The sequence below is a fragment of the Ovis canadensis genome, chromosome 15 (assembly GCF_042477335.2).
Source record: "Ovis canadensis isolate MfBH-ARS-UI-01 breed Bighorn chromosome 15, ARS-UI_OviCan_v2, whole genome shotgun sequence".
Lineage (NCBI taxonomy): Eukaryota > Metazoa > Chordata > Mammalia > Artiodactyla > Bovidae > Ovis > Ovis canadensis.
Window position 1 is genome coordinate 90,872,544 of NC_091259.1, and position 25,859 is coordinate 90,898,402.

The 25,859-nt window shown below is 55.8% G+C and overlaps 2 protein-coding genes and 1 long non-coding RNA gene across 7 annotated transcripts; 2 read left to right on the plus strand and 1 right to left on the minus strand.

Annotated features, from left to right (window-relative positions):
* Positions 1–2: 2 nt before the first annotated feature.
* THYN1 (thymocyte nuclear protein 1) lies at positions 3–5,187 on the minus strand. 5 transcript variants are annotated; one of them, XM_069554637.1, is made up of 8 exons: positions 5,126–5,187; positions 4,865–5,047; positions 2,898–3,079; positions 1,993–2,061; positions 1,564–1,656; positions 1,038–1,133; positions 680–830; positions 3–184 (listed from the first exon to the last, which is right to left on the minus strand). In XM_069554637.1, the coding sequence occupies exons 3-8, from the start codon at positions 3,075–3,077 to the stop codon at positions 138–140; spliced, it is 636 nt and encodes a 211-aa protein (XP_069410738.1). In that variant the 5' UTR covers positions 3,078–3,079; positions 4,865–5,047; positions 5,126–5,187; the 3' UTR covers positions 3–137. The 5 variants fall into 5 exon arrangements, with proteins under 5 accessions (XP_069410738.1, XP_069410737.1, XP_069410740.1 ...); XM_069554636.1 differs by having other exon boundaries at positions 4,865–5,186; XM_069554639.1 differs by lacking the exons at positions 4,865–5,047; positions 5,126–5,187 and adding an exon at positions 4,125–4,440.
* On the plus strand, positions 4,398–20,240 carry ACAD8 (acyl-CoA dehydrogenase family member 8). The gene is made up of 11 exons (XM_069554633.1): positions 4,398–4,653; positions 10,385–10,485; positions 10,890–11,059; positions 11,629–11,738; positions 12,025–12,101; positions 12,337–12,474; positions 15,789–15,924; positions 16,018–16,115; positions 18,383–18,535; positions 18,705–18,807; positions 19,775–20,240. Exons 1-11 carry the CDS (start codon positions 4,545–4,547, stop codon positions 19,825–19,827), a joined length of 1,248 nt encoding a protein of 415 aa, XP_069410734.1. The 5' UTR covers positions 4,398–4,544; the 3' UTR covers positions 19,828–20,240.
* On the plus strand, positions 12,801–13,473 carry LOC138420933 (uncharacterized). Its single transcript, XR_011249366.1, has 2 exons — positions 12,801–12,984; positions 13,089–13,473. It is a non-coding gene; the product is annotated as an uncharacterized lncRNA (long non-coding RNA).
* Positions 20,241–25,859: the final 5,619 nt, after the last annotated feature.

Consider the following 25,859-nt stretch of genomic DNA (forward strand, 5'->3'; position numbering starts at 1 on the left):
ACTTAAGCATGGGTGTTTATTAGAGAGGACCAGGCCCCACCTCTGCTCACAACCGGCGTGCTCCCCACACTGCCTCTCGTTTTGTGGGAGCTTGACTTTGGGGCAACATCTTGTCTTTTTCGGCAGCCGCGTCTCCATTAACTCGGTTCCTTTTCCTCCAGGCTCAGGATAAAATCAAACTCCTCTACCGAAAAGGGCACGAAGAGGAAGAATTAGGTCTGTATCACCTCCTGAATGGGCTTCCCAGGTGGCATCAGTGGTAACGAACCCCCCTGTCAATGTAGGAGGCGTAAGAGACACGGGTTCGATCCCTGGGTCAGGAAGATCCCCTGGAGGAGGGCATGGCAGCCCAGTCCAGTGTTCTTGCCTGGACAATCCCATGGGCAGAGGAGCCTGGGGGGATATGGTCTGTGGAGTCACACGACTCCACTCTGAAGGGAGCGGTCCGGCAGGCATGTCTCAGGTGCAAGGCCAGCAGCCGCTCCCTCGGGAACGGGGAGGGGCTCTGGCTGCAGCCGTGCACAGCATCCTGGGCAGCCCAGGGAGCTCCTCTCGTGGGAGTTACGGGGGGCAGGGACACAGACTCGGCCCTTAACCATGGTGCTTAGGCTTCGCCAGCGACTACAAGTGAATTCACAGTCATTCTGGCATGTGGTCCAAAGACAAGGGCCAGCCTTACCTCGGGTCAGGCGCTGGACGGAGAGTCTCTGGTGAGTGAAGAGAGCCATGTTTTTTAACGGGCCGCCAGAGGCTTTGTGTGCTTGGTGATGGGCTCTGAGCTCAGCCAGGGGAATGAAACGCTTCATCATCCGCACAAACTGTACGTCCACCTACAGGGCAGCGGTGCACAGGGCAGAAGGCACGTCCAACTGTGTCAGCTGAGTGTAGGAGGCCCTACGGGCGGGTTGCCCACGCCTGTCCTCCGCCCCAGGGGCAGGGCGGCCTCACTGACGAGCGGGGCTCTGTGCCCTGCCCTAGAGACCCCCAGAGCCTCCACCCTCTGTCCACCCGTGAGCTGGGAAAAAGAGTAACTTCACCATGGACCACTTGGGGTTGTCTTCTTTGCTGGATGAATCATAGTGGGGATTGTTTTTCTCAAACTGCGTGTGGTCCGGGTAAGCCTCCTTCACAATCTGAAATCAGATCCAAGTCTCTGGTCGTCTGTCCAGTCAGCTCCACAGCCAGACTTCAGTCTGAGTCCAGCTCCCATTTCTTGGCCTACACGGTCTCGCCCTGTCTGTCTGCCGCAGAGCCAGCGAGGGTTCAGACGTGGGGACACTGCAGTCTGAGACAACCCTGACGGTGGGCTCCCAACCAAGCAGAGCTCGCTGCTGGCACCGGTTTCCCCACCCACAGCCACGTGTCCGCTGGCTGCTGGCCCGCCTGAGTGCAAGGCCACGGCGTGGACCACGAGAAGCCTGTGCCCGTGGGGCCTGGGACGCAGGCCCGCCTAGCTGTAGGCCTGCCACGCACTCCTGACCAGGGCAGGGGGGCGCGGATGACCCGCCTAGGCTGTGTCCCCAGACCCACATGAAGGGAGCCGGCTCAGCCTGGATGCCCCACCTTCACAAGGCCCGCGATGCCCGGCGCTCTGCAGTTGCTGTGGTAGAAGAAGGCCTCCTCGTCCAGCCTCATGGCCCTCAGGAAGTTCCGGGCCTGTGGCAGCAGACAAGGAAAGCGCTGTCCTCCCACTGGCGGGAAGCACCAGCCGGCAGAAATCGAGTCTGCCTTTGTCAGCTGAGACTCCTTACTGCAGCTTCCCCCCGCTTCAGTTCCATCCTTGCCTTTTGCCCCGAGGTGTATCAGGACACTGGCTGGAACACAGGCAGTTTCAAAACTGCAGGCAGCCAGAGGAATTCAGGTACTTACTGTGTATCTTCAGGTTTGGGTTCAGGGAAAAAGCACCCTTGGCCAAGACAGCTTCATTCCTGAGTAGGTCAGAGGGGAGCAGGCTTCTCCCCCCAAGCCTCACGGCCCCGCCAGCCCGCCTACCTGGTAGTTGCGCACACCATCCCAGCACGTCGTCTGCCTGGGCTGTGCCTGGAGATCCTCGATGCTGAACTGGGCCAGAAACAGGGTCATTCGGTGAACTCTCCTGGGCCGGCTGGTCAGCACGCATGGAAGCAGACTCGTTCCTCCCCGATTAGTGTGAACGCTGCCAGCAGCAGGGCCCAGGGGCCTCTGGGATAGGACCCCACAGAGCCGCACTTGCCAGGCACGCAGGGGGCAGCCTTGTGCCACCCTGTCATCGCTCAGTCCAGAGGATCAGGGGGGTGGTTAATGAGTCTGCTAATCCGGTTATCTCTATTATTAAAATACTATATATCCCTTCTATAGCATCTCCAACTGTGTTGTCTCTGGGCTGTCGTGAGGACTGGGTCACACTCACCCCCTGCTTACCGGCTGTTGGCAGGGAGATACCTAAGGGCACGGTGGGTGGCCAGAGAAAGGCAGCCAAGGCCGTGCGTGGCCTGGCTTGGGGCTGGGGGACCAGCCTTTGGGCCGCATCCGCCCGTGCCTGACTCGCAGACAGGTTCACTGGAACACAGACAGGTGGCCTAAGGCCAGTTTCGTTGTTACTGTTTATCTCGCATGGGCATACAACTGACTGACAACGTGGTGAGTTTCAGGAGGACAGCGAAGGGACTCAGCCATAGGACCACATGAATCCATTCTCCCCCAAACGCCCCTCCCATGCAGGCCACGACTAGTGAGGACAGCTGCGCTGCAGGCATGACCACCTGGCCCTTTAGAGAGAAGGTGGAGGCTCACAGAGCAGACAGCGGTAAACCCTGCTGGTCCCACTCCATACACCTCCCTGCTCCTCAAAGGCAAGACGTGGGCGATGGGCCCCGTGGTGTCCCCTGTGCACCACGGAGACGGGCGCGGGACCTCACCTTCACATCCACGCCTTTCTCCAGTCGACTTTCTGGCTCTGACTTCATCAGCCAGTAGCTGCCGAGAGCCTCCCCGCCGTCTTCAGAGGCTGGAGTCCTCTGGAGGCTGGAGCTCTCCACTTGGGCTGATGCCCCCCCTAGGTTTTTAGTTTTGGAGCGTTTTCCTTCTGGCCCCTTCATGTCTGCAACAGAAGCAAAAAGAAGGTAACTTTCTTACCTGCTGAGAAAGTTCTGATGCAGGAAAAACAGCTGCTCTGGAGTCAGAGCTTCCCAGGTGGCGCTAGTGAGAAAGAACCCACCTGCCAACATAGGAAACAGATATGGGGTTCAGTCCCCAGGGTTGGGAAGATCCCCTGGAGGAGGGTGTGGCAACCCACTCGAGTATCCTTGCCTGGAGAATCCCATGGACAGAGGAGCCTGGCGGGCTGCAGTCCTTGGGGTCACAGAGTCTGAAGCGGCTAAGCAACTGAGTACAAGCACAATACAGTGGGCCAAGGCGGTGCCTGGCGTTATCATCAGTGTTCAGGAACGTGAGCTTCCATGTCACCTCAGACTCCTTCCTTGCTCACTGTGCTCTGAGCCTGCCTCCTTTCCACTCCTTGAAGGTGCTCAGAGAAGCTGGATAAAAACGCCACTGAGGAGTTTGCAGACATGGATGAGACTGAGTTTTGCCCTCCAGTGAAGGAAATGTGCCTGAAGCAGAATGGGTACCTGGTACCTAAGAGCTGCTAAGTTGTTACCTGTGCTCCGTGGTCACGCTCAACCTACAGCAGTCAGTCCACACCATCCACCTGGAGGGTATGCGCCAGATTGTACGCCAGCCTGCCACGCTGGCCTGAACCCACCTGACGCTCCTGCACGGCCTCTGGACTAAGTGGAAGCTCCCATGTGAGCCATCCTGACTGCCCTCTAATACGCGGCACCCTTCTGCTGTGCCGGTGGTCCCCCTGGACAGTGATCGGGACACTAAACACCGCGTGCGCTGATACTCAACAACCCGCAACCCTCCCCGTCTCCCGGAAGCACTCCCTCCGCCTCTGAGCGCTCGGAGTGGGGGCCGCGAGCGCCAGCCCTCGTCCCAGCGCCTTCCCCGGACAGTCAGCGCTCGGACGGACGAGCGGCAGAGATGGCCCCAGCACAGGAGCCTGGGGGCGGCTCGGGGCCCCGGATCACAGAACCAGCCTCCCGGCCTCTCCCCGCGCGCGCTGAGCGGCCCGGCGCGCTCACCCGGCCCCGCCGGCCTCCTCCGGGCTCGCGGCATGCTGTCCCGCGGGTCGGGGTGGCCGCAGCCTCGGGCGCTCGCTGGACCCCCCCGCGGGGATCCGCGAAGCCCCTGTGCCCCGCGAAGCCCCCGGCGCTCTCCTCTCTCAGTCCGCGCCGCGCGCTCCGGCCCGGCCCCGCGACCCCGGCCCGGCCCCGCGACCCCGGCCGGCGCCCCGCGGCGCTCTCCGGGCTGGGCACGCGCGCCGCGGCCGCGCGGGCCTCTGGGAATTAGAGTCCCGGCTCCTCCCGCAGGCGCCCCCAGCGCGCCTCGGGGCCGCGGCGCGCACTGCAGCTCCCGACGTGCAGTGCGGCGTGGTCCCCGCGGCGCGGTCGCGGGAGCTCAGAGCGCGGCCGGAGCTGCTGGGAGAGGAGCGCGCGGCGGCGATGCTTCGCGGAGGCCGCCAGCGTGTCGCGGCGCTACTGAGGGGGCTGCGCCGCGGGCCCCGGGGCCCCGCCGACAGCGTCCGGCGGGGCGTGGTCTCCTGCATCGACCGTAAGGCCCGCCGGGGGTGGGCTCCGTCCAGCTAGCCGGCCAGGCCGCCCCCGGCCCCGCGTCGGCGCGTGCGGAGCCCGGGGGCGCGCGGGCGGGCGGGGGCCCTCGGCGGCCGCCGCCGGTCCATCCCGGCGGTTTGCGGTGGGGGACCGGCGAGGCGGCCGGGGGCCGAGGTTCCCTTCTCCCCCAGCGCTCGGAGCTGCCTTGTTACCTCTGCTTGCTGATAAGGGCGAGCTTCGCCGCGGGGACTCGTGAGCTTTGCTGCTGCTGCTAAGTCGCTTCAGTCGTGTCCGACTCTGTGCGACCCCATGGACTGCAGCCTACCAGGTTCCTCCGTCCATGGGATTTTCCAGGCACAAGTACTGGAGTGGGTTGCCATTGCCTTCTCCTGTAACTGCATAGTGATACACCAATTCAGCTTACTGCTGTGGGGGGAAAACACCGTTTAATGAGACATGAAGACAGCACAGACCCGACTAAGGGCACACACGCTGTGGACCACAGCACTGCCGTGACCAGAGCGAGTGGGGGCCGGGGGAGGGGAGATGGATGGGTGAACTACAGCCCCGGGGGCGGGGGAGGGGGCGGGGGCTCTGGTGTGACGATGACTAAGCAGACAACCGGACGAGGCAGGAAATCTAAACCAATGATGAAAGCAGACACACCGTCGGAGAACTCCAACAGCAAGGAGAACACACAGAACTATTCCTTAACAAATACTCGGAAAGAAAACAGGCATGAAACCACAGAGAAATCCTCGAAGAATTCAAAATATCAACTAATTAGCCAGTGATGCAAACTATAAAAACAGTGTGGCAGAAGACCACAAAAGGGACTACTTGCTTCCCAGGCCGCTAAAGTGATTCCGGTTAATTTAACTCTAAGCTAACGAGGCAGCTAACATGAAATGGGTGTTCACAGAAAAAAGAGGTAATACAAGTCCAGTTACAAAGCAGAGTGTTGTACACGTGATTCCATGGGGGTAAATAGCAGTGCACTCAGAAAACCCAAACTGAACAGGCGAGAAAGCTGGAACATGTGCTTTAGAGCCGCACGCTCTCACCAAAAGCCCTAGGTCGTCATCCCAGTTTTAGGCTCGGAAAAGTGAGGCAGCCCGAAGTCTGCCCTGGGGCCCCAGGGCCCTGGGCTTTTAACCTGGTTCCACACGCAGAGCTGGCCTGAGCACACGGCCAGGTCCGTCAGCAGGCAGACCAGTGTGGATCCTCGGTTTTGTTCCCACCGCAAGCATGCCCTGCACCCTGCAGGAGGCAGCCCCAATGGAAAATGTGCTGCACAGCTTTCCCACACCATGAGAGCTGCCTATGGTTACTTTCACGAAGCTATCTGCTCCCTGAGAACAGAAACTTCCCTGCAGCTGCTGTGCCCAGCACATTGCTGTTATTAATCATAAACTTAAGTCCTAAAGGTAGGATGTGCAAAGCCTGCTGCTGGTTGTGATAGGTAAACAAACCTCCGGTGATCCAAGACTCGCTCATATAAATTACGTAACATCTATGGTTATAAAACAGCTGTTGAAACTCCTGCAGAAAAGTAACTTGTACCAAGTGGGAAACTACCAGAGCTTATAGACCTGAGTGGAGTGTCTCCTAGCAAGTAATTTCCATGCGAGTCACCGAGCGGGATTTCCCTGGTAAAGAGGCGGTAAAGAGCCTGCCTGCAGCGCAGCAGAACTTCCCTGGGTCTGGAAGGTCCCCTGGAGGGGGAACCAGTGTTCTTGCCTGGAGAATCCCATGGAGACAGAAAAGCCTGGCAGGCTACAGTCTTTGGGGTTGCAAAGAATCAGACACGACTGGACACACACCCACCACGGAGTCGGGGAGACCTAGGCCGACTAGGGGGTAACCGTAACCCTGTGATGCTGTCGAAAAAGAAAAACACTTTTCTTTTGAAATCTTTCTTTTAAAAAATCTAAAGTAAATGGCACTTGTAAGCAAATAGAGCAGCTTTTGAGTGCCTCAGCTCAATGTCTAGAGTTCAAGGACACTAAGGAATAGGGCAGTTTTCTCTCCAGTGTCTTACAGCACCTTCACAGGGTGCCACCCCATCCTTGCGCTTAGAATTTGGTAAGCAGAATCACCTTTGTTGGTTGGCAGCAAATAGGTTAAATAATACTTCCTGTGGCTGGAGGTGCAGCTTCAGCAAATGAGCTGCTTTATCAGCTTTTGAAAGAAGCTTCAGTGAAATGAAGTTGTCCCTTCAGCGTGTCACTCTGCATATTCTGATATCAAGGTAACGGGAGCGATCAACACGCTTCTCATCGTTTCTTGGTGCATTTTAATGTGAAAAGTAATTTTTAAGAGGGTTCTCATTTTCCTTATGTATCATTTTACAGATAAAGAAACCTGCTTAGGGTCTAGTGCAGCCCTCTCATTTTACGGTGGGGGACCTGAGGCTGAGAGAGGAGCCTTCCCTCCTGAAAGCTGTGTAATTAATAGTTGCAGACCCAGAGCTTGAGCGCCTGGTTGCTCGCCCATTGCAGTTTGCTGCGGCTTCCCACATGCTCTCTCAGCGCCAGGATTCTCGGGACTGTTGAGAGCTGGTGAGGTGTGGACTTTGGATGCATTCAGAGATACCTGTGTTCGGTTGTTCAGCCTCTTATTTACCCTTGAACTACTGTACAGTCAAGGTTTTCCTCCTTTAATGTGGGTCTTGTTCTCTTTAGCTTTACTGCTTCTGTGTGTGTGTGTCTTTGCGTGTATGTGCTGGCTTCTTGAACTCTGCCAGTAGCTCCAGCAAGCTTCATGTGGCCTGGTTTTTGTTATGTTTTATTCGCTCATGTTTTCTGGAAACTGGGGTACTTATACTCAGTAACTATGCTTTCTTGTGTGTTACTTACTTTTTAACTTGACTCTTTGCTTGTTTACCCCAAGCAGTGGAGTTGTTCTTGTTGCTCAGTCGTGTCTGGCTCTTTGCAACCCCATGGACTGCAGCACGCCAGGCCTCCCTGTCCACCACCAACTCCCGGAGCTTGCTCAAACTCACGTCCATCGAGTCAGCGATGCCATCCAACCATCTCATCCTCTGTCGTCCCCTTCTCCTCCCGCCCTCAATGTTTCCCAGCATCAAGGTCTTTTCTAATGAGTCGGCTCTTCGCATCAGGTGGCCAAAGTTTGGGAGCTCCCTTTGTTGGCATTCCATTCTCCAGAATTGACTGTTACTGATCTTAAATGAACACGGGACCGTGCTGTGTGTATGCAGGCACCCTCAGAGCCGCTGTAGGTTTGGGTCACTGCAGTGAAGCAGATACTGCAGTGACGGGTTTGCTTGCCCAGTGCTTGTGAAGGCTATAGTCACACTTCACTGTAGTCTGTGACGCGTGCAGCAGCATCGGGCCTAAGGAAACAACGTTCACACCTTAATTTAAAAACACTGCATTGCAAACAAAAAACAAGGCTGATCATCACTTGACAATGCAGGGTCGCTGCAGGCCTTTGATTGGGTAAAAAAACAGGTTCTGCAGAGTGAAATGAAGGACAGAAAGACAGTGTGTGCCTTCATGTCTGACTTGTATGGACTCGTTCCCTGTTAATTAGCATTGGATGCAGTTTCAATTCAGTTCAGTCGCTCAGTCCTGTCCGAGTCTTTGCGGCAGCACGCCAGGCTTCCCTGTCCATCACCAACCCCCAGAGCTTACTCAAACTCACGTCCATTGAGTCAGTGATACAGTCCAACCATATCATCCTGTCGTCCCCTTCTCCTGCCTTCAGTCTTTCCCAGCATCAGGGTCTTTTCCAATGAGTCAGTTCTTCGCATCAGGAGGCCAAAGTATGGGGGTTTCAGCTTCAACATCAGTCCTTCCAATGAACACCCAGGACTGATCTCCTGTAGGATGGACTGGTTGGATCTCCTTGCAGTTTAGATGTACTTAGACCTTTTATACCTTGAGCTGCTTGTTTGAATCTGTCAGTACTAATAATAGCATCTGTAAACGTGTTGAGCTGTTGCTCAGACTGAAGTTCTGTAGCCCACATACACTCAAGTGTTTGTTTCCTTAGCGCTTACGACATCCTATCCCAGCACTGCCCCGTGGTAGACCTTCGGTCCGAATTCTTTTGTGAGTGGAAACTGGCCCAAGTCCTGAGTAAGGAACCCTGAATTGTTCCTCCCTAACCGTATTTCTGAGAGCACCACCCAGTGTAGTTTCTGCCTTGGACTTCTGAAGGTGAGGCCACCTTTAACCCTCACAATTCCCATCTTACCAACAGTCCGGGTGGGGACACACAGCTCTCCTGGCTCACAGGCAGCTGCTCCCGAGGCCTGGGCTCGCCCAGGTTCTCTGAGAGGATGGCTGCGGGGCAGTCGGGTGCTGAAGGGGGTTGTCCCCTGAGACTCCACGCCTCCCGTGCTCTGTACCGTCACCCCCAGGACCTTGTTTAACGTGAAAGGACGGAGCCTTAGGAGGCCACATAGAGCCCACACCTTCCACTTTGCCCTTGACATTTTCACAGCCACCACTGTGCCTCCTGCAGTAAGAGACACTCCTTGATGCTTCTTAGCACATCTGAGGCAAGGGGTCCTTTTCAAGGGGCGGCACAAAGAAAGCCAAGGAGAGATGAATGGGATCTGCCCTGTGCGGGCTTCTGCCCGTGCTGTGGCGCAGCTCCCGGGAGTCGCGGTCCTGCCCTCTGCATCCTCTGCACCGTTCCCAGCAGGCTGTGGTCTTCTCACGGGAGCTCTGCTTAGGTTCTTTCCTCTTAGCTTCCGGCCTGCCCAGAGCAGAATGTCTGTCACCTTGCAAAATGGGGAAACGATAAGTGTTTGAGGCACGGGACTGACTAATGGGCCTGTTGCTGGGTTTGACAGTTCAGTCCTGTCCTGCATTCACCCTGTGCAGTGTTTGGTGGTAAACGAAATACATAGAAAAAGAACAGTGTTCACGTCATTCGGAGAACTGGCTGTTTAAAGAAAAGCTGCAAAGTACTGACACTGAACTGGGTGGTCAGTGTGTCAGGCTGATGCAGGGGTCTCTCCTAAAGACTGTCACCTGTCATGAGATACTGGAGTAGTATTGTCTCTTTCAAAATGTTTATGGTTCTAGAAAAACTTATCCTGATGAAACTGGACTGATGGTATCGCTCAGTCAGTTCCTTAGCTTTTAAGTAGCTTACAGCTGGAAGTGAAGGAATTACCCAAAGCACTAATAGTCGGGAAAGAAAACACTCTAAAATTTCTGAATGTGTTTGGCGAAAACAGATTTAGAAGGCCCTTAGCCTTGTTTGCAGCGCTGGAAGACTCAGGATCCGTGTTATCAAATGCACAGCTTTGCTGCAGGACCTTTATCCTCAGTTTGGAAAGTAAGCCAGAGTACACCTATTTTCGTTTCCTGATTGAGCTTTTAAAATGACTCTGTTGATGCATATAGACAAATAGGCACAGATTCCGATACAGAAAAGGTGGGGCACCCTAAAGAAAAAAAAAACGTTTTACCATAATATGAGGGTCAGTGTGTGTTAATTATTCTTTTAATGTGGTTTTACGAGGAGGAAAAGAGAAAGATGCGTAATGGAAGAAATAGTAACGGGGTGAAAAAAGTCGGCTAGTGTGCTTGGGAGTGCGGAAGGGAGGCGCGGGTTCACGGGGGCGCGCACCGGAGCTCCATGTGGGGTTGCTCTCGAAGTCGTCTGCCCGCCACGCTGCAAGGGGCTTCTGGCCTGCTGTCCTCTCCCCTGAGCCTCGGCCCGGTTCTGAGTAAATGCTGCCTTGCCCACAGCTTCCATGGGACTAAATGAAGAGCAGAAGGAGTTCCAGAAAGTGGCCTTCAACTTCGCTGCCCGGGAGATGGCGCCGCACATGGCAGAGTGGGACCAGAAGGTGCGGGTGTCCAGCTGCGCGGTGCCTCCCGCCGTGAGCCCGCCTCCGCCCAAGCACCCAGCTCGCGCAGTTTGTTCTGCTCTGAAAACTCACAGCAAATGCGAGTTCCTGTAGGGGCGCGAGTCCTCCCGCAGATGCCGCTGCTTTAATTCGTGGATGAAAATTAAGATTTGGGCACTCTTAAAACCCAGGCAGTACTGGAATGATAAAAAGAAACTTGGGTGCCAGAGAGCAGTCCTCGTAGGGTGCGTTTTAACTGGTGCCACTGTGTGGGAGACAAAAGCGGCGCTGAGTCGTGGGGCTCCGTCCCCTCCTGGGTGCACACTCTGGGTCCCTCCTCACGCCCCCTGGAGAGAAGCCCGCCTGTGAGTCCCTCTCCGATGACCCTGCCCTTTTCTCCACAGGAGCTGTTCCCTGTGGACACGATGCGGAAGGCAGCGCAGCTGGGCTTCGGGGGGGTGTACGTTCGGACAGATGTCGGAGGGGCAGGCCTCTCGCGGCTGGACACCTCCGTCATCTTTGAAGCCTTGGCCACGGGCTGCACCAGCACCACGGCCTACATGAGCATCCACAAGTGAGTGCCAGCCTGGCAGGCGCAGCGCGTGCTCGCGTGGGTCGGCGGGCACCTTCTGTGTGGATGGGAGAGGGTTTCGCTGTGTAGGTTGCCTGCCCCCGAGGAGCCAGACTGTTAGCAGTTCACACGAGGTCTGCGGCTGCCTCTTGCGCTCGAGTCTGTCATCTTGTGTTGCTTAGAGAATGCTGGCCTTCTCCCAAATGCCAGCTGCCCTGGTTCCAGACAAGAGTTCTGCATTAGGGAAGGGCCTCGCTTCCCTTTTCCTCAACCCAGAGATGAAGCCTCCACTAATTTGGGAGAGTACATAGGACAGCTTGATTTTCAGGGAGCTCAGTTAACCTAACCAGAGATAGTGTGGCCAGCGCCCAGGTGACCTTGGCTCTGGGCCCCTCTGGGTGCTGTGCTCCCGGACTGTGTGCTACTCCAGGCCTTTGCTTGAAAGTGAGCCTCCTCAGCTGTGGCTCCTCCCCGCCGCGCTCTTGTGCTCTGCTCTCCTCCGCATGTGCCCTCCCCCTCAGGCTGCCTTTCCCTTCTGCCTGTCTCTGCCCTGGCCTCCTGGGTGTGCTCAGCATGTGTGTTTGGATGATCGACCGGTTTGGGAGCGAGGAGCAGCGGCACCGGCTGTGCCCGCCCCTTTGTGCCATGGAGAAGTTCGCCTCCTACTGCCTCACCGAGCCAGGTGGGTGTGCACGCGGCCAGTGGGCCTGCGGAGCCTCGGCCGGCCGCCGGCCCCAGGCTTGTGTCTCCATGCCCACCACAAGCTCGCGGGTCACAAGGCTCAGGGTTTCCTGGAGCGGGAGTGTGGAGGGGGAGCGGGGGTAATCTCCCTGAGCACAGAGCGCTTCTCCAGGCCTGGATCGAAGGCGCCTGTCTTTAGGGTCGGTCTCTCAGGAGCTGGGGCCTCGCGGGGGCTCCCTCCCCTCCCCAGCACCCCCGCCTCTCAGCTCCCCTTCCTCCCGCCTTAGGGAGTGGGAGCGATGCTGCTTCCCTCGTGACCTCTGCCGTGCGACAACACGATCATTACATCCTCAATGGCTCCAAGGTACGCGGCTGGCCACAGCGCCCCCAGGCAGGGTGGCAGCCCTCCCCCTCGCCGCCCGCCCGGCCTGGCCCGCGCGTTTGCAGGTGAACCGTGGCCTATTTCCCTGTGCTCGCTGTCGCCATTTCTCTCCAGTCTGAGCCCAGTTAGGCCCATCCTGGGACCTCGTCCCGCTGCCCCTCACCTCCCACTGCCCCATCACCGAGGCACCCGCTGTCTTCCCGCTGCGACCCCGCAGGCCTTCATCAGTGGCGGCGGCGAAGCTGACGTCTATGTAGTCATGTGCCGCACAGGAGGGCCGGGCCCCAGAGGCATCTCCTGTGTAGTGGTGGAGAAGGGGACCCCCGGCCTCAGCTTTGGCAAGAAGGAGAAAAAGGTGAGTGCAGTTGGACAGGGAGCATCTGGCGGGAGCCCCGCCCCAGCTCAGCAAGTGGCCCACCCTGGCGCGGGCCTTGCAGGCTTTCTCGTCAGTGAGGCTTTAGACAGCCAGGGAGCAGGGGTGGGCCTCGCTGCGTCGTGTGGCACGCGTTCGCCAGTGGCTTACGTCAACAGATGGATTTCTCCTCTGGCTCCTGCGGCCACTTCTGGCCTGTATTTCTTACTTCCCATCTCTCCGCCCACTTGTTAGCCGGGAAGAGACTCTGAGACAGGAGACCAGAGGTCTCAGGAGTGAAATGCTTTCGGCCCACTTTTCTTCTTTAGCTCAGCAAAGCTCACTGGAGGTAACCATGGGTCCCTCAGTAACGTGAGAGGAGGGTGTTTCCCTGGGCCTCGAGAAGACGTCTCCAGGATGGACAGATCCCACAGCCAGGCCGTGAGCCACAGACCTGTGGTTACGTCCCTGCCCCTGGTCCTGAGCTGGGGTCTGCTCAGGTGGGCTGGCCCGGTGAGTCCTCAGCTCCAGCAGGCGCCCTTAGAGTCGGGCCCGGGTAGCAGTCTGCGAGGAGGTGGCCCCACGTCTGCCTCTCACCACTTCTGCTGGCTCCCCAGGCCCCCAGGCTGCTCCGTGCCGTCCCTGATCCTGACCCTCTGCAGCTGCCAGGGCCTGAGAGGCTCCGCGCCCCTCTCGTGCAGCAAAGCCGGACCCTCTCAGCACCGGGTGTGCAAAGCCTTATGCTCGTGCCTGCCTGCGCTTGTAAGACACGTGCCCTCTTACCTTTGTAAACGCTGAGCTGTGTGCACGTGGCTTGGGAGACGGACTGACACGGAGTCTGACACGTTGTATTACAGACCCAGGTTATACTGATTCTGGTGTTTCTGCTCATAAAGCTAGTGTTGGCTGATTCAACATTTTCGTATTTCTGGTATCTGTTGGCAGTATTATAAAATCTAGCTAGCTTGGAAAAAAATTGTAAATAAACTCCTTATACAAAAAGTTTCTCTTTTTCTCCTTATGCTCTGTCTCCTCTCACTTTCAAGCATACATTATTTTCTTCTTTTGCTTTTTGGTTTTCTTCTTGATGATTAGTTGTGCTTTGCATCTCTCTTGACAAATGGGAAATTCAGAGGGCCAGACAGGACGCACCAGGCTGGGCTGTAGGGCCGCCTGTGAGCAGCGGGCAGGTCAGCCTGAGGGAGGGGAGCGAGCCAGGGTGTGACGCGGGCGGAGGAGAGCTGCATGGTGTAGGGACAGCCAAAGAAAGGTGTTACTTGATGCAATCTGCCAGGTCAGGAGCCAGCTGCCAGCCAGCCCTGAGGAGGGATCTGGGCAGAGGCCACAGTGGTTGCGAAGAGCCTGATGTGGAAACAAGGCTAGTGTGTTAGGAGCAGCCAGAATTTCTCAGTGTGGCCAGAGGGTCATGAGCAGAGGGCTCCATGTGGGGTGAGGTCAGAGAGCTTGCAGGCCAGGCGAGGGGTCACCTGCTGACCCCCTCGCTTGATCTGGCTGCTCTAGTGGCCTGAGCAGCTGGCTTTCTCCCCAACTCGTCTTTCCTGCAAGCACATGCTTCCATTTGGTGTACTGAGCACCTTCTGTAGCTGAGAACTTGAAACAGAAAAGGAGTGTGGAATGGCTTTAGCTTGGATTTAGATGTCAAAAGATTTTGTACGGGTAGCGGGGAGGACTCCTCGATGGCAGTGGGAAGGTGGTCTTTGGAATGAAAGACAGACATACAGGAAGGGACTCCCTCTTCTGGGCTGGGACCAGGGAATATCTTTCTGGCTGCAGCTTCTCAGGGACTCTAGGCGGTGAAGAGCCGGTCTCTGCCCTGGGGAGGAGGGAGACGTTTTCACTGGAAGGGGCTGGGAGGTGGTGGCCACGTATCTGTGGTTCTCTTACAACTCAGTGTTAAGGTCGCCTGAGCTGCCCCAGCCAGGGGTGTGTGTCCTGGATGGGAGGTGAGTATCCAGGGAGACCCACGGCCAGGGTGGGAGGGTTCAGACTTGGGGTCTGGAAGACAAGATGCCAGGGCCGGCCCTGCTGACCAGAGGGGCCTTGGGAGGCTCCACGGGGAGGTGAGGGTGGGGGGTGTTCCCAGGGAGGGCCAGAGGCAGCAGAAGTGCGGTGCGGGAAGCCCCAAAGGGGGCGGGATAGGGGAGAGGGCTCAGGGGAGGGCGCGGGTGAGGAACAGGAGAGGGGCTGAGCCAGGGTTGGACAGAGGCCTCAGGGGAAAGGCCATGCATGGGCGGGGGCCGCTTCCCAGGCAGGGCGCCCTGAAGGGAGCGGTGCGGGGAGGGCTGCAGGCCCCTGGGCCGGGGGCTCAACTGGCCCTGTGTCCGCAGGCTCTGACAGCGTGGGTCTCCTGGAGCGGAGAGGAAGGAGGCCAGTCTGGCTGTGGGGCCCCTAAATCTGGCTCTCCATGAGGAAGGGGGCTCTGCCGGCCTCCCGGTGAAGCTGCCCCTGGGGACACCGTGGCCCCAGAAGGCACGTGGGCCGCCAGCAGGCTAGTTACAGGGCATGGGCTGCGTCCTAGGGGTGGAAAACTCCCTGGGCTCGAGACTGACACGGCGAGGGGTGTCCTGCTAAACCAGCTCCCTAGGCAAAGCAGAGGCCAGGAAGTCCTCCCGTGCGGCCTTCGACGGCGTCTGTGGTGTGAATACTCCCACTTCCGGTCGCCGGCGTGGCGTGGCGTGGCGTGGCGTCGCCGGCGTGGCGTGGCGTCGCCGGCGTGGCGTGGCGTCGCCGGCGTGGCGTGGCGTCGCCGGCGTGGCGTGGCGTCGCCGGCGTGGCGTGGCGTCGCCGGCGTGGCGTGGCGTGGCGTCGCCGGCGTGGCGTGGCGTGGCGTCGCCGGCGTGGCGTGGCGTGGCGTCGCCGGCGTGGCGTGGCGTGGCGTCGCCGGCGTGGCGTGGCGTGGCGTCGCCGGCGTGGCGTGGCGTGGCGTCGCCGGCGTGGCGTGGCGTGGCGTCGCCGGCGTGACACGACGTCGCCGGCGTGGCGTGGCGTCGCCGGCCCGCTGGGGCAAGGGGTGTGACCGGCTCCCGCGCTGGGGAGCCCGTCCCGCCCCTGGTTGGTGTGGTGAGCAGCTGGTCGGAAGTAGGTGTTCTCGGTATGCTCATGCTCGACCGTTGTGCTGAAAGGAAAGTCTGTCAGCGCTGACGTATGGAAGCGTGGCCTTCCTGTTCCTCCGCAGCGGAGTTCTCGGGAGCCTGAGTCCCGGGACGCTGGAGCGCCCGTCTCGGGCCCGCGTGCACAGCAGACGCCGCGCTGCGTGGTGACTGCCGGGCCGCCACTCAGCCCCTGCTTTTCGCCAGGTGGGGTGGAACTCACAGCCGACCCGAGCAGTGATCTTTGAAGACTGTGCCGTCCCGGTGGCCAACAGGATCGGGGACGAGGGCCAGGGCTTCCTCATCGCCATGAAGGGCCTGAATGGCGGGAGGATCAATGTCGGTGAGCACCGCGGGGGCGGGCGGCGGGCGCGGGCGGCGGGCGGCGGGCGCGGGGCCCTCAGCTCACGGGCCGCCTTGGTGCCCTCCCTCCCAGCCTCCTGCTCCCTGGGCGCCGCTCACGCCTCGGTCGTCCTCGCTCGAGACCACCTCAAGGTCCGGAAGCAGTTTGGAGAGCCTCTGGCCAACAGCCAGGTAACTCGCCGCGTCCCTTCCTTGGCTCTGGGCTCCAGAACGTCTTCTGGAGCAGTGGGGCCCTAACGCCCCTGCTGGTTCTGCCCTCATTGCGGCCAGAGCTTGTGCTTTCTTTCTGTCCGGTTTATGATAGTTTTGTTTGTAGTCGCAGGAAGATTCGTGATGTATGACATGGCAAGAGAAACATGATATTTTAGGAGCATGTGCTGTTTTGTTTATGAGATACGTAGGTACATGTAAACACTAATAACACGTTTTCAAAGATACCTCTGAAAATGCAAAAAGTAGTTATTTCAGGGGCGCGGGATTGGAGTGATTGCTTGTGACCCAGATTTTCATTCTTTTTTCTTTATTGAGGTGACACTGGTTTACAGCATCGTTAAAGTTTCCTGCATATATTATAATTGGGCTTCTTGTCCACTATAGCGAGCTCACCACCAGAAGTCTGATTCCATCCAGCGCCGTTCAGCTGACCCTCTTCACAAACATTTCACCCTCCCGCCCTCTTCCTCTGGTAACCCCCAGTCTGTTCTCTGTAACTGTGAGGTGGTTTTGTGTTTTCATTTGCTGTGTGTTGTTTAGATTCTTCGTGTGAGTGAAGTCATATGGTATTTGCCTTTTTTGTCTGACTTCATTTAATGTAACACTCTAGGTCCATCCATGTTGTCACAAATGGCAGAATTCCATTCTTTTTATGGCTAAGTCGTAGTCCATCGAATACATAAATTCCATCTTCTTTGTCCTTTTCTCTTGTGGACACTTAGGTTGCTTCCATGTCTTAGCTGTTGCGAATAGTGCTGCAGTGAACTTAAGGACGCATGTATCCGTTTGAATTAGTGTTTTCGTATTTTTGGGGAAAAATACCATAAGTGGAATCGCTGGATCGTGAGATAGCTCTGTTCAGCTCTTAGCTTGTTGGGGTCCCTTCGTAGGTTATGGTCTTTTTTCTGACTGACTTTAAGATTCTTTGTTTCTGACCTTGGACAGGTTTAATTGATGTCTGGGAGACAGTCTGTTTGCCTTGAGGTAATCAGGTCGTCTCTTAGCCTTGTGGACATGTAGATCCAGTTCCTTCCCCAGATTCGGGACATTCTCAGCTCTTCCGTGAACGAGCTCTGTACCCCCGTCCCCCGTCTTCTCCTTCTGGGATGCTTGCCATCCTTGCGCTGCCCTTCCTGATGGAGTGGGATAGCTCTGGTAGGGTTGATTTTGTTTCAGTCCTAGCGCTCCTCCTCTCCCTGAGTCATTCCCAGGGTCCTGTCTTCAGGCACTCTAATTGTACGGTCTGCTGTATTTCCATAGCTCTCTAATGCATTCTCCATCGCGTTTATTGAGTTCTTCAGCTCCAGGGTTTTGGTTTGATTCTTTCTTGGAATGTCAGTGTTCTTGGCAAAATATTCCATCTGTGCATTACTTTTATCCCTGAGTTATCTCATAGCTCATTGAATTTCCTCATGATGGCTCTTTTGAATTCTCCACCAGTTAGAGCCAGTATCCATGACTGGTTTGGTTTGTGATATCCTGTGTTACTGGTGAGTTACTCCTCCTCTTCAGCTGGCTCATTAGAAGTAGCCACTCCCTTAGATAAAGCTTTTTTCTGCCTGATTCTAACAACCCCACAGGTTGGAAGCTAGAGGCTTTTCTTCTGGTTTCCAGTAGGCAGTTGTGCAGCCCAGGCTTTGGTTTCTCTTGCCTGCATGGCCTCTCCCTGAGGTGTTGCCCGGCGTCCCTGCTGCTCCCTGTGCCCAGGCTTCTGGCTGTGGCTGCTATCCCCCTGGAGGCGCCTGTCTTGTGGGCGCCTCTGCCTTGTCCAGGGTAACCGGGGGTAGGCGAGTGGGGGCGGAGCTGGGCTCTCGAGTGCCTCGCCTGTCTTGACTTGTTGGGTCCTGGGCGCTGCTGTGGGCTCAGCTGCCGGGCCGGGAGCTGAGGTCTGGGGTCTCAGGTCCTCGGGTCCTGCCCCTCCAGGTCCCAGCCCACCGCCGTGAGGTGCAGAGGTGTGGGCCACCGGGGCACCCTGGTGTGCTGGGCAGAGGCACCTGTGTGGAGCTGTGGGCGCTTTACTGGCTGTAGGTTGAAGGGGCAGACAGAGGGGGCGTCTCCTTGAGGAGGTGGTGACTGCAGCGCGGCAGGGGAGTGGACCTGGAGCTTCCCAGGCACGTTCTCGGTGGGGCCCGGGGGCCCGTGGCAGCGGCCTATCCTTGGAGGGGCTCCCAGGCCCTGGCAGTGCTGAGCCGTCTGTGAGTGCGCTGCTCCCCCTCTCGCCGCAGTACCTGCAGTTCCAGTTGGCCGAGATGGCGGCCAGGCTGGTGGCCTCGCGGCTGACGGTCCGTGCTGCGGCCACGGCTCTGCAGGAGGAGCGGGAGGACGCGGTGGCTCTGTGCGCCATGGCCAAGCTCTTCGCCACAGACGAATGCTTTGCGGTGAGTGCTGGTGCTCCGGCTCTCCTGGGTGCCCGGGACGTGGTGGGCCTTCTGTTCACCCCTGGGATGCTACTTGAGGCACCAGTTACTCAGGATAGGCCCACGTGGGTGCTTGTGGGGAGGAGCGCCTTCCCGGGACCCGAGGTTCCTCTCCCCCATCTCCCTGCAGATCTGCAACCAAGCCCTGCAGATGCACGGTGGCTATGGCTACCTGAAAGACTACGCCGTCCAGCAGTACGTGCGGGACTCCCGCGTCCACCAGATCCTTGAAGGTAAACGCGCCCCAGATGGTTTCCTCCCTGTCGGAGTGTTCAGCCCGGCATCTGTCCCTGTGCTGCCTGGGCCCTGCCTGCCTTCCTCCCCACTCCTGGCCCCTTTGGAGGGGAGGGCACTGGCCTGGGCATCAGGGAGTTCTGCTCTGTCTGCTCTGAGGTCACCCTCCCCCTGCTCTTGGCCTGTGTCCGTTTTGGTTTTGTTTTTTTGACTGCGCTGGGTCTTGGCTGCTGCACAGCTTTTCTCTGGTCGCAGGAGCAGGGGCTGTTCTTCTCTGCCATGCACCGGCTTCCCATGGCAGCGGCTTCTCTTACTGCAGAGCACGGGCTTCAGTCATTGCCGCACACGAGCTCAGTGGCTGTGGCTCCCGGGCTCTAGAGCGCAGGCTTGGCGGCCGTGGCTCCCGGGTTCTAGGGCCCAGGCTCAGTGGCCGTGGCTCCCGGGTTCTAGAGCATTTTTTGCATCAGAAAGAATGTAAAAGTGAAGCAAGCAACTCATCTCCTCCCCTCAGCAACTGGCTCCACCCCCTTTCAGGGAAAAGGTTTTTGTTCTTTTAAAATCCAGTTTTCTGATTACCAACGATGTTGGTGTATTTATTGTTGAAAAATTATAAAACACAAAAAAAGGTTAAAAAAATCATTCAGGTTTTGACATCTGAATTAATATTTTGGGTTCCTTTTATATTTTAGACCAAAAATACTTTTTTTGGACTTTTTCTGTGCCTGTAGATGATATTTTTAAAGAACAGAATTATACTACATGTATGTTCTGCTGTTTTATTTTGTTTTTTACCTAATAAAAGCATTGTTATCATCCGGAGAGGTTTTTGACAAGTCAGTTTTTCCTTCTTCCTGACATCTGTCGAGATGAAAAGCACTGCTGTTTGCATTCCTGGTCAGACTGGTCAGAAAGACTGCTCAGAGCCTCCCTAACCCTGAGGCCCAGCCCACCCTCTCCCTCTCGCAGGCAGCAACGAAGTGATGCGGATGCTGGTCTCGAGGAGCCTGCTGCAGGAGTAGCCCGCCCCAGGCTCCGACAGCAGGTCGGAGGGGATGGCCCGGTGGAGCCACGGTGACTGTCAGGGGGCGCTGAACAGGAGGCTTCCTGCGTGCTGCTTTGGGTCTGTCCTGAATCCTCCGTCCCTTATTGACTCCTGAACATTCAGGAGTTAAGTGGAGCAGCTGGGTGAGGAATGCATGCATGTCCTCCGTTAGTGTTTCCTTAGGGTGATAAGTGACTATTTACGACCCTCTTCCTTTCTATGAACCATACGGTTAAAAGTGATTATTTACAACCCTCTCTCTTTCATATGGATGACCTCATGTTTCCTTGATAACTTGTAAATTTTGATTTTATCTCTGCTGAAAATAGCAACCTTGTAAGACAGTATAAGTACTCACACAATGTTGAATAAAACACCTTTGCTCCATCAGAACTTTGGTCCCCGTGTCTTTCTCTCTCTCTTTTACTTTTTATCGTTGACTCTGGGCCACCAAGTTCCAGTCCATTAAAGGACCTCAACAGGTGACGAGTGAGTTGGGCCGCTGGAGGGGCTGACATCTCCATGGCGGCTTCGTGGCATCAGCTGAAGGATGGCTGGGCCCCCAGACTGGAGCTCCCGAGAAGACATGCCAACCAGTCTTCCTGGCACTTGGTGGTGGGGAGCTCCTCGCCCAGCCCACAGAGTCCTGGTGGTGGCCTGGATCCATCCCTAGGGCCCTGAATGCCCCGAGCAGGGCTAGGCGTGGGGAAGGAGCCGGGCAGAGGTGATTCCTGTCGGTTCTGCTCTGTCCCCTGAAGACGAGACCATCCCGCGGCCACCCTCGAGCGGCTCCTCTGAATGCAAGTCGCAATGAGAGGGATGTGCAAAGCCTCCTCTCAAGCCACAAGTGGGGCGCGCCTGCACCTCTGCTGCTCAGGTGGTCTGGGACTGGTTGTTTAGAAGCACGTGGTCTGGAAATGGTCCTCAAAGCTCCTACAACCTTTCCTGATAAATGCTTTGAGTATGTTTCTTTTCTGAGTTTTCGTTTCTCTTTTATTCTCTTCTTTTTAAATGTTTTTAATCACTACATTGATAAATCTACCACTGTCTACCTTTTCTGAGTCTGTTGGTTTTCTTCTTTCAAACAAATCCTTCCCAACTTTTTTATAATTTTATTATATGTGATTAAACATTTATTTAGATTTGGGGATTATAAACAAAAATACTCCTTGACCAAGCTGACTTTTTAAAAATAGGTTACTTGGGACTTCCCTGTTGGTCCAGTGGCTAAGACTGAAGGAGTCTTTTGGGCCTAGAAAAGAAAACAAGTTTCAAAGGCCCACTGAATCATCTAACTTCGAAGAAAACAAAACAGAACTTTAGGTCCCACCATGATGCTCCAGGCCAGTTGCATCTATCTGGGACTTATCACCCCCTCTCCAGAAACCTTCCACCCCGTACACCTGCCCCAAAGACTTACCACCCCCTGTCCAAAAACCTTCCACCCCTACACCTGCCCAAAGGACTTATCACTCCCTGCCCAACTACAAATGCCATCTCAACTAAAATATACCCAAAACATCCCGCCTAATTAACATTTCCCTTATCGCTTCCACAAGCCTCCCTACAAATATGGAGCCTCCCTGATCCCTCTCCGCACTCAGCCTGGTCGTTAGGCCGACTGTCACCCCTCCTTGCCTGAATAAAGGTAACCTACTTCTATTGAGGTCGTCTTTCCTCTTTCTGCCTCGGCCTGAACTATGCCTTACATTCTTGGTGCTGAAGCCCGGGATGGGGCGAGGCACTTGGCTCACTCTGTCTCACTCTCCCTCCCCATTGTTTTCCATTTTCCCGGAGTCTGGGATCACGAACATCCCCCAAGCTCACTTTTCTGCCCACTTTTCTGCCGGGGCTCAAGCTCCCCTCAGGGACGCCCAGTGCCTTCGTGAGCGGGGTGAGCCTCGTGCTAAGGTTTTATAGGTGCTTTGCGTGCCCCCAGGCCTCGGCTCTGCCCCCTCTCCCTCCTCTCTCTGGCGGCCTCCGGAATAGGGAGCTCTTGCCATTCGACTGCTCTACATCCAACTCTCCACTCAAGCCGGCCCCTAGAGTAAGGCAAGATCCGGACGGCGCTCTAGAGGCGGCCTAGAACTCAGTCCTCTCCGGGCCCCGGGGCCACTCTGTAGGCTACGGTGGGGGACGCTCCACCTCGACACACAGCGCTCTTCTCATGACTCCAGTCGCGACTCCGGGTGGCGACTCGAGCTCTCAACAGGAGCCTCTGCTTGCCTTTCGAGTATGCCGTCTGGCCAGCCTGTCCCAAAAGACCCCCCCCCGACCTGTGTTCTCGAGACTCAAACCACTCGCACTCACTGAACCCAGAGCTGACCGTTTAAAACAGCCCTGTACACAGATTTGGCCTCAGTACCGATCAGACAATCAAGACCGCTGGCCTGAAGTCGGCACATTTGACTTTAATATTCTTCAAAATCTCACCAACTTCCTTAAATGGAATGGCAAGTGGTCGGAGGTCCCCTACGCCCAAGCCTTTTGGGCTCTTCGGAGCAGGCCCTCCCTATGCAAGGCCTGTTCCACCCACGAGGCCCTTCTGTGCGCCTTGCCTCCCAAGCAAAAGGACTCTTCTTCCTCAACTTCCAGGAGGGAGCCAGCACGGGAGATCCCACCCATGGCAAAGGTCATGAGGAAGAGCCCTGATGGGCAAAGGCGGGTCAGGACTCGAGGGACTCCCCGACCCCACCCATGACAAGGTCATGCAGGCAAGGCGGATCAAGACTCAAGGGGTCCCTTAGATCTGCTCAGGCATCTACCCCCGAAACCAAAATCCATCTGTTATACTACACTCTTCTGACATTAACAGGGGCTATCCCTGACCACCTTTCTCTGGAAAATTAACCTAGAGCTCCAGTTAATAGTCTCCTGCATATAAAAAGAGTGTCTCAGGTCAAACCTCTCTGCTGGCAGACTAGCTTGTGTGACGGGATTATCCACACTCCTGCTACTGCACACATGATTGTTTACAACCTTTCAACCATAAACAGCACAGAGAGTCTGGAGTATTTTGAAAGTCTTAGTTAGCATAGGGTTTTTCTAAAGATAAAAATCATGTTGGTGAAGTGTTTCATTGCTGAGTTAATGATTGCTGCCAGGTCTCCATATCCTTAGGCACCTGGGAGTATGTTAATCAATGTAACTGGAATGTAGAAAAAGAAGTATAATAGTTTTGATGTTAGCAATATTGGACTTTTGAGTTAATGAATTTTCTCCTTATTATAAATCACTGTACTCCTCTTTCTTTGTTATAAATCGTTGTATCCTTGCTATATAAGAATGTAACTTTATCACTATCTTAAGACTAAGTAGATCTTCAGGGAAAACAAGTTTTCTGATTGACTAAACCTCTGTCAATAGAAAGAAAGATGGGGCCATAAAATGTTAATCGGTCTCCAGACCAGAAGATATTGTAAGCAAACAGGAGACCCTTGTAAGAACAAAGGTATGCAAAGAACACTCTGTCTTTAGATAAGGGTCGTGACTCTGCTTCTTACATTTATCTCTATGTACAACTTAAAGTGTAAAAGCTTCTCTGAAAAATAAAGAGATGGACCAGGACCAAGACCAGTTCCACGAAAGCCTGGTTTCCCCATGTCGTCTTTTCTTTCTTACTCTCCTTTTCAAGGTAATTCCCATCTGGAATGCAGAGGTCTGCTGTGTTTACTTATTTGCCTGGGCTTCTAAGACCTGAACGGGAAGGTGCCCTACGTCTTCACTCCCTCGGGAGACCGGGAGGGCGCCTGTGGCCTACGTAAACGGTGCAAGTCTCTTGTCTCGAGACTTTATTGACTTTCTGTGTAAACCAAGGAATATAAGCCTCTTTCTCTCCTCTATTCTCTTAACTGCAAATTCTTTCCTTATCTCTCTCTAAATCTATATATCTCCCTTGCCCTGCCATCCACGCTTCAGATACCCTGGATCCAACCGGGGCAGGACCCCAGTACTCAACTAACCACAGACCGCGACCTTCCGCATCCCCAGCGTTCAACCCTGCGGACAAGCCCCCTCCCTACCCGCCACCCCGCCAACCCTCTCCTTCCCCTTCATCCAACTCTCCTACTGGCCAGGAAACCTCTCCTGACTCGCCCTCGACCCTGCTACCCCATCTCCCCGACTCCCCCTCCCCACTTCCTTCCCGCCCTGCCACACAGTCACGTACCCAACACACGTTTCCCTGAGAGAGGGGCAGGACCAGAGGGCCCCACCCGAGTCCATGTGCCATTTTCAGTCAGATATGAGCCAGATAGAAGAAAAGTTTGGGTCACTTTCTGGAAATCCTACCAGATACAGAAGAGAATTCCTGAGACTCTCCCAGGCCTATAACCTCACATGGAGTGATGTATATTATATCCTAAATGCCACTGTCACCCCTGATGAAAAGGACTGTATCTGGCAAGCGGCAAAAGCCGTTGCTGATCATTTACATAACCACGACCGGGATGGCCCAGTTGCTGCTGAGGCAGTGCCTCAGTTAGATCCCCACTGGACGTCCCAGCCCGGTGACCCAGGTATCAGAAGACTCAGTCATATGATTAACTACATTCCACAAGGAATGAAGAAAAATGCTCATATCCATGTCAATTATGATAAAGTCAGAGAAGTCACCAAGGGGCAGATGAAAATCCAGCCTTATTCTTGGCACACCTCACAGAGGCAGCCCAGAAGTGTACCAACCTAGACTTCACCACTCCTGCTGCACTACTCTTCCTTCACGTTCAGTTCATCAGCTAGTTCGCCCCTGACATCACACACAAGCTTCGACAACTAGAAAAGGGCCCTGAGGCCCCTCAAAGAGACCTTCTAGAAATAGCCTTCAAGGTGTTCAATAATAGGGAGGAGGAGGCTAAGAGAGAAAAAGAACGTGAGAGAAAAGCTAAATATGCTTTTTTAGTGGCAGCAGTTAAGAGAAGAGATCAGCCTGGCCCAAGTCATCCCAGAACGGGGCTTAAGACCCGCCCCCCAGACCCTGCTTCTGATGCAACCAATCAGGACGCTGGGCAAAGGCATGCCCAAACCCGTGGCCCCCCACAAAAGCATGCCCAACCTGTGGCCAGTGAGGACACTGGAAGATGGACTGTCCCCAGGGACGCCCTGGTACCCCTGGGGAGGTCCCCACCTCCCAGACCTGGAGAGTGGACTGTCCACAGGGACACCCTGGTGCCTCTGGGGAAATCCCCTGTTCTCCCCAGAACCCCAGCCCAACCCTACAAGAGTTGTCCAATGATGGGGCCCAGGTTCCAGCCCCCCAGCCCGTGTCCTGAACATGAGCTTGGAACTTGGGGTAGACGGGGTAGTGGCCAGGAAAAAGACCTCCTTTACAGTAGACACTGGAGCCACTTTCTCTCTCTTAACTTCCTACTCTGGCCCAACTCAAGACTCAGAACTCACAATCAAACAGGTCTCTGGAGTTCCTCTAAGGCCAAAAATCAGCGCTCCATTACTCTGTCATTTTGGAAAACCAACCCTTATACACCCATTCCTCATAATGCCTCAGTGCCCAATGGCACTCCTAGGGAGAGATTTGTTATCCAAACTGGGGGTCTTTATTACCATACCCCCACCTCGAAACAGTCTCTATATTCTGCATCCTGGACGGTCCCCATCCCTCACCCCGACCTTCCCTTGCATCTACCCACCTTAGACCCCCAAGTCTGGGACACTGATCACCCATCCATAGCCAAACATCATCCCCCAGTCCACATTACCCTAAAAGACCCCTCGACTATAATCACCCAACAGCAGTACTCTCTCACCCTGGAGGCCCACAGGGGACTTAAGCCTATCATAGACCATCTTCTTCAAGCCTCTATCCCAATTCCTACCCACTCACCACACAACATCCCTATTCTGGCAGTAAGGAAGGGACCAAGCTCTTGGAGACTGGTCCAGGGTCTGCAAAAAGTCAATGAGGCCATCACAGTGACATTCCCAGCAGTCCCTGACCCTTACACCCTTCTGTCCACCATACCCCCGACTGCAACCCACTTCACGGTATGAGAT

Excerpts from the sequence above, each read along its gene's own strand:
- THYN1 (XM_069554639.1), bottom strand. The coding sequence starts at position 4,158 with ATGCCGCGAGCCCGGAGGAGGCCGGCGGGGCCGG. Across the intron at positions 1,657-1,992 it reads ATGGTGTGCGCAACTACCAG|GCCCGGAACTTCCTGAGGGC; the intron begins GTAGGCGGGCTG and ends CTGCTGCCACAG. Across the intron at positions 185-679 it reads CGTCCAGCGCCTGACCCGAG|AGGAGTTTGATTTTATCCTG; the intron begins GTAAGGCTGGCC and ends CCTTTTCGGTAG.
- ACAD8 (XM_069554633.1), top strand. The coding sequence starts at position 4,545 with ATGCTTCGCGGAGGCCGCCAGCGTGTCGCGGCGCTACTGAGGGGGCTG. Across the intron at positions 12,475-15,788 it reads TTGGCAAGAAGGAGAAAAAG|GTGGGGTGGAACTCACAGCC; the intron begins GTGAGTGCAGTT and ends GCTTTTCGCCAG. Across the intron at positions 16,116-18,382 it reads AGCCTCTGGCCAACAGCCAG|TACCTGCAGTTCCAGTTGGC; the intron begins GTAACTCGCCGC and ends CTCTCGCCGCAG.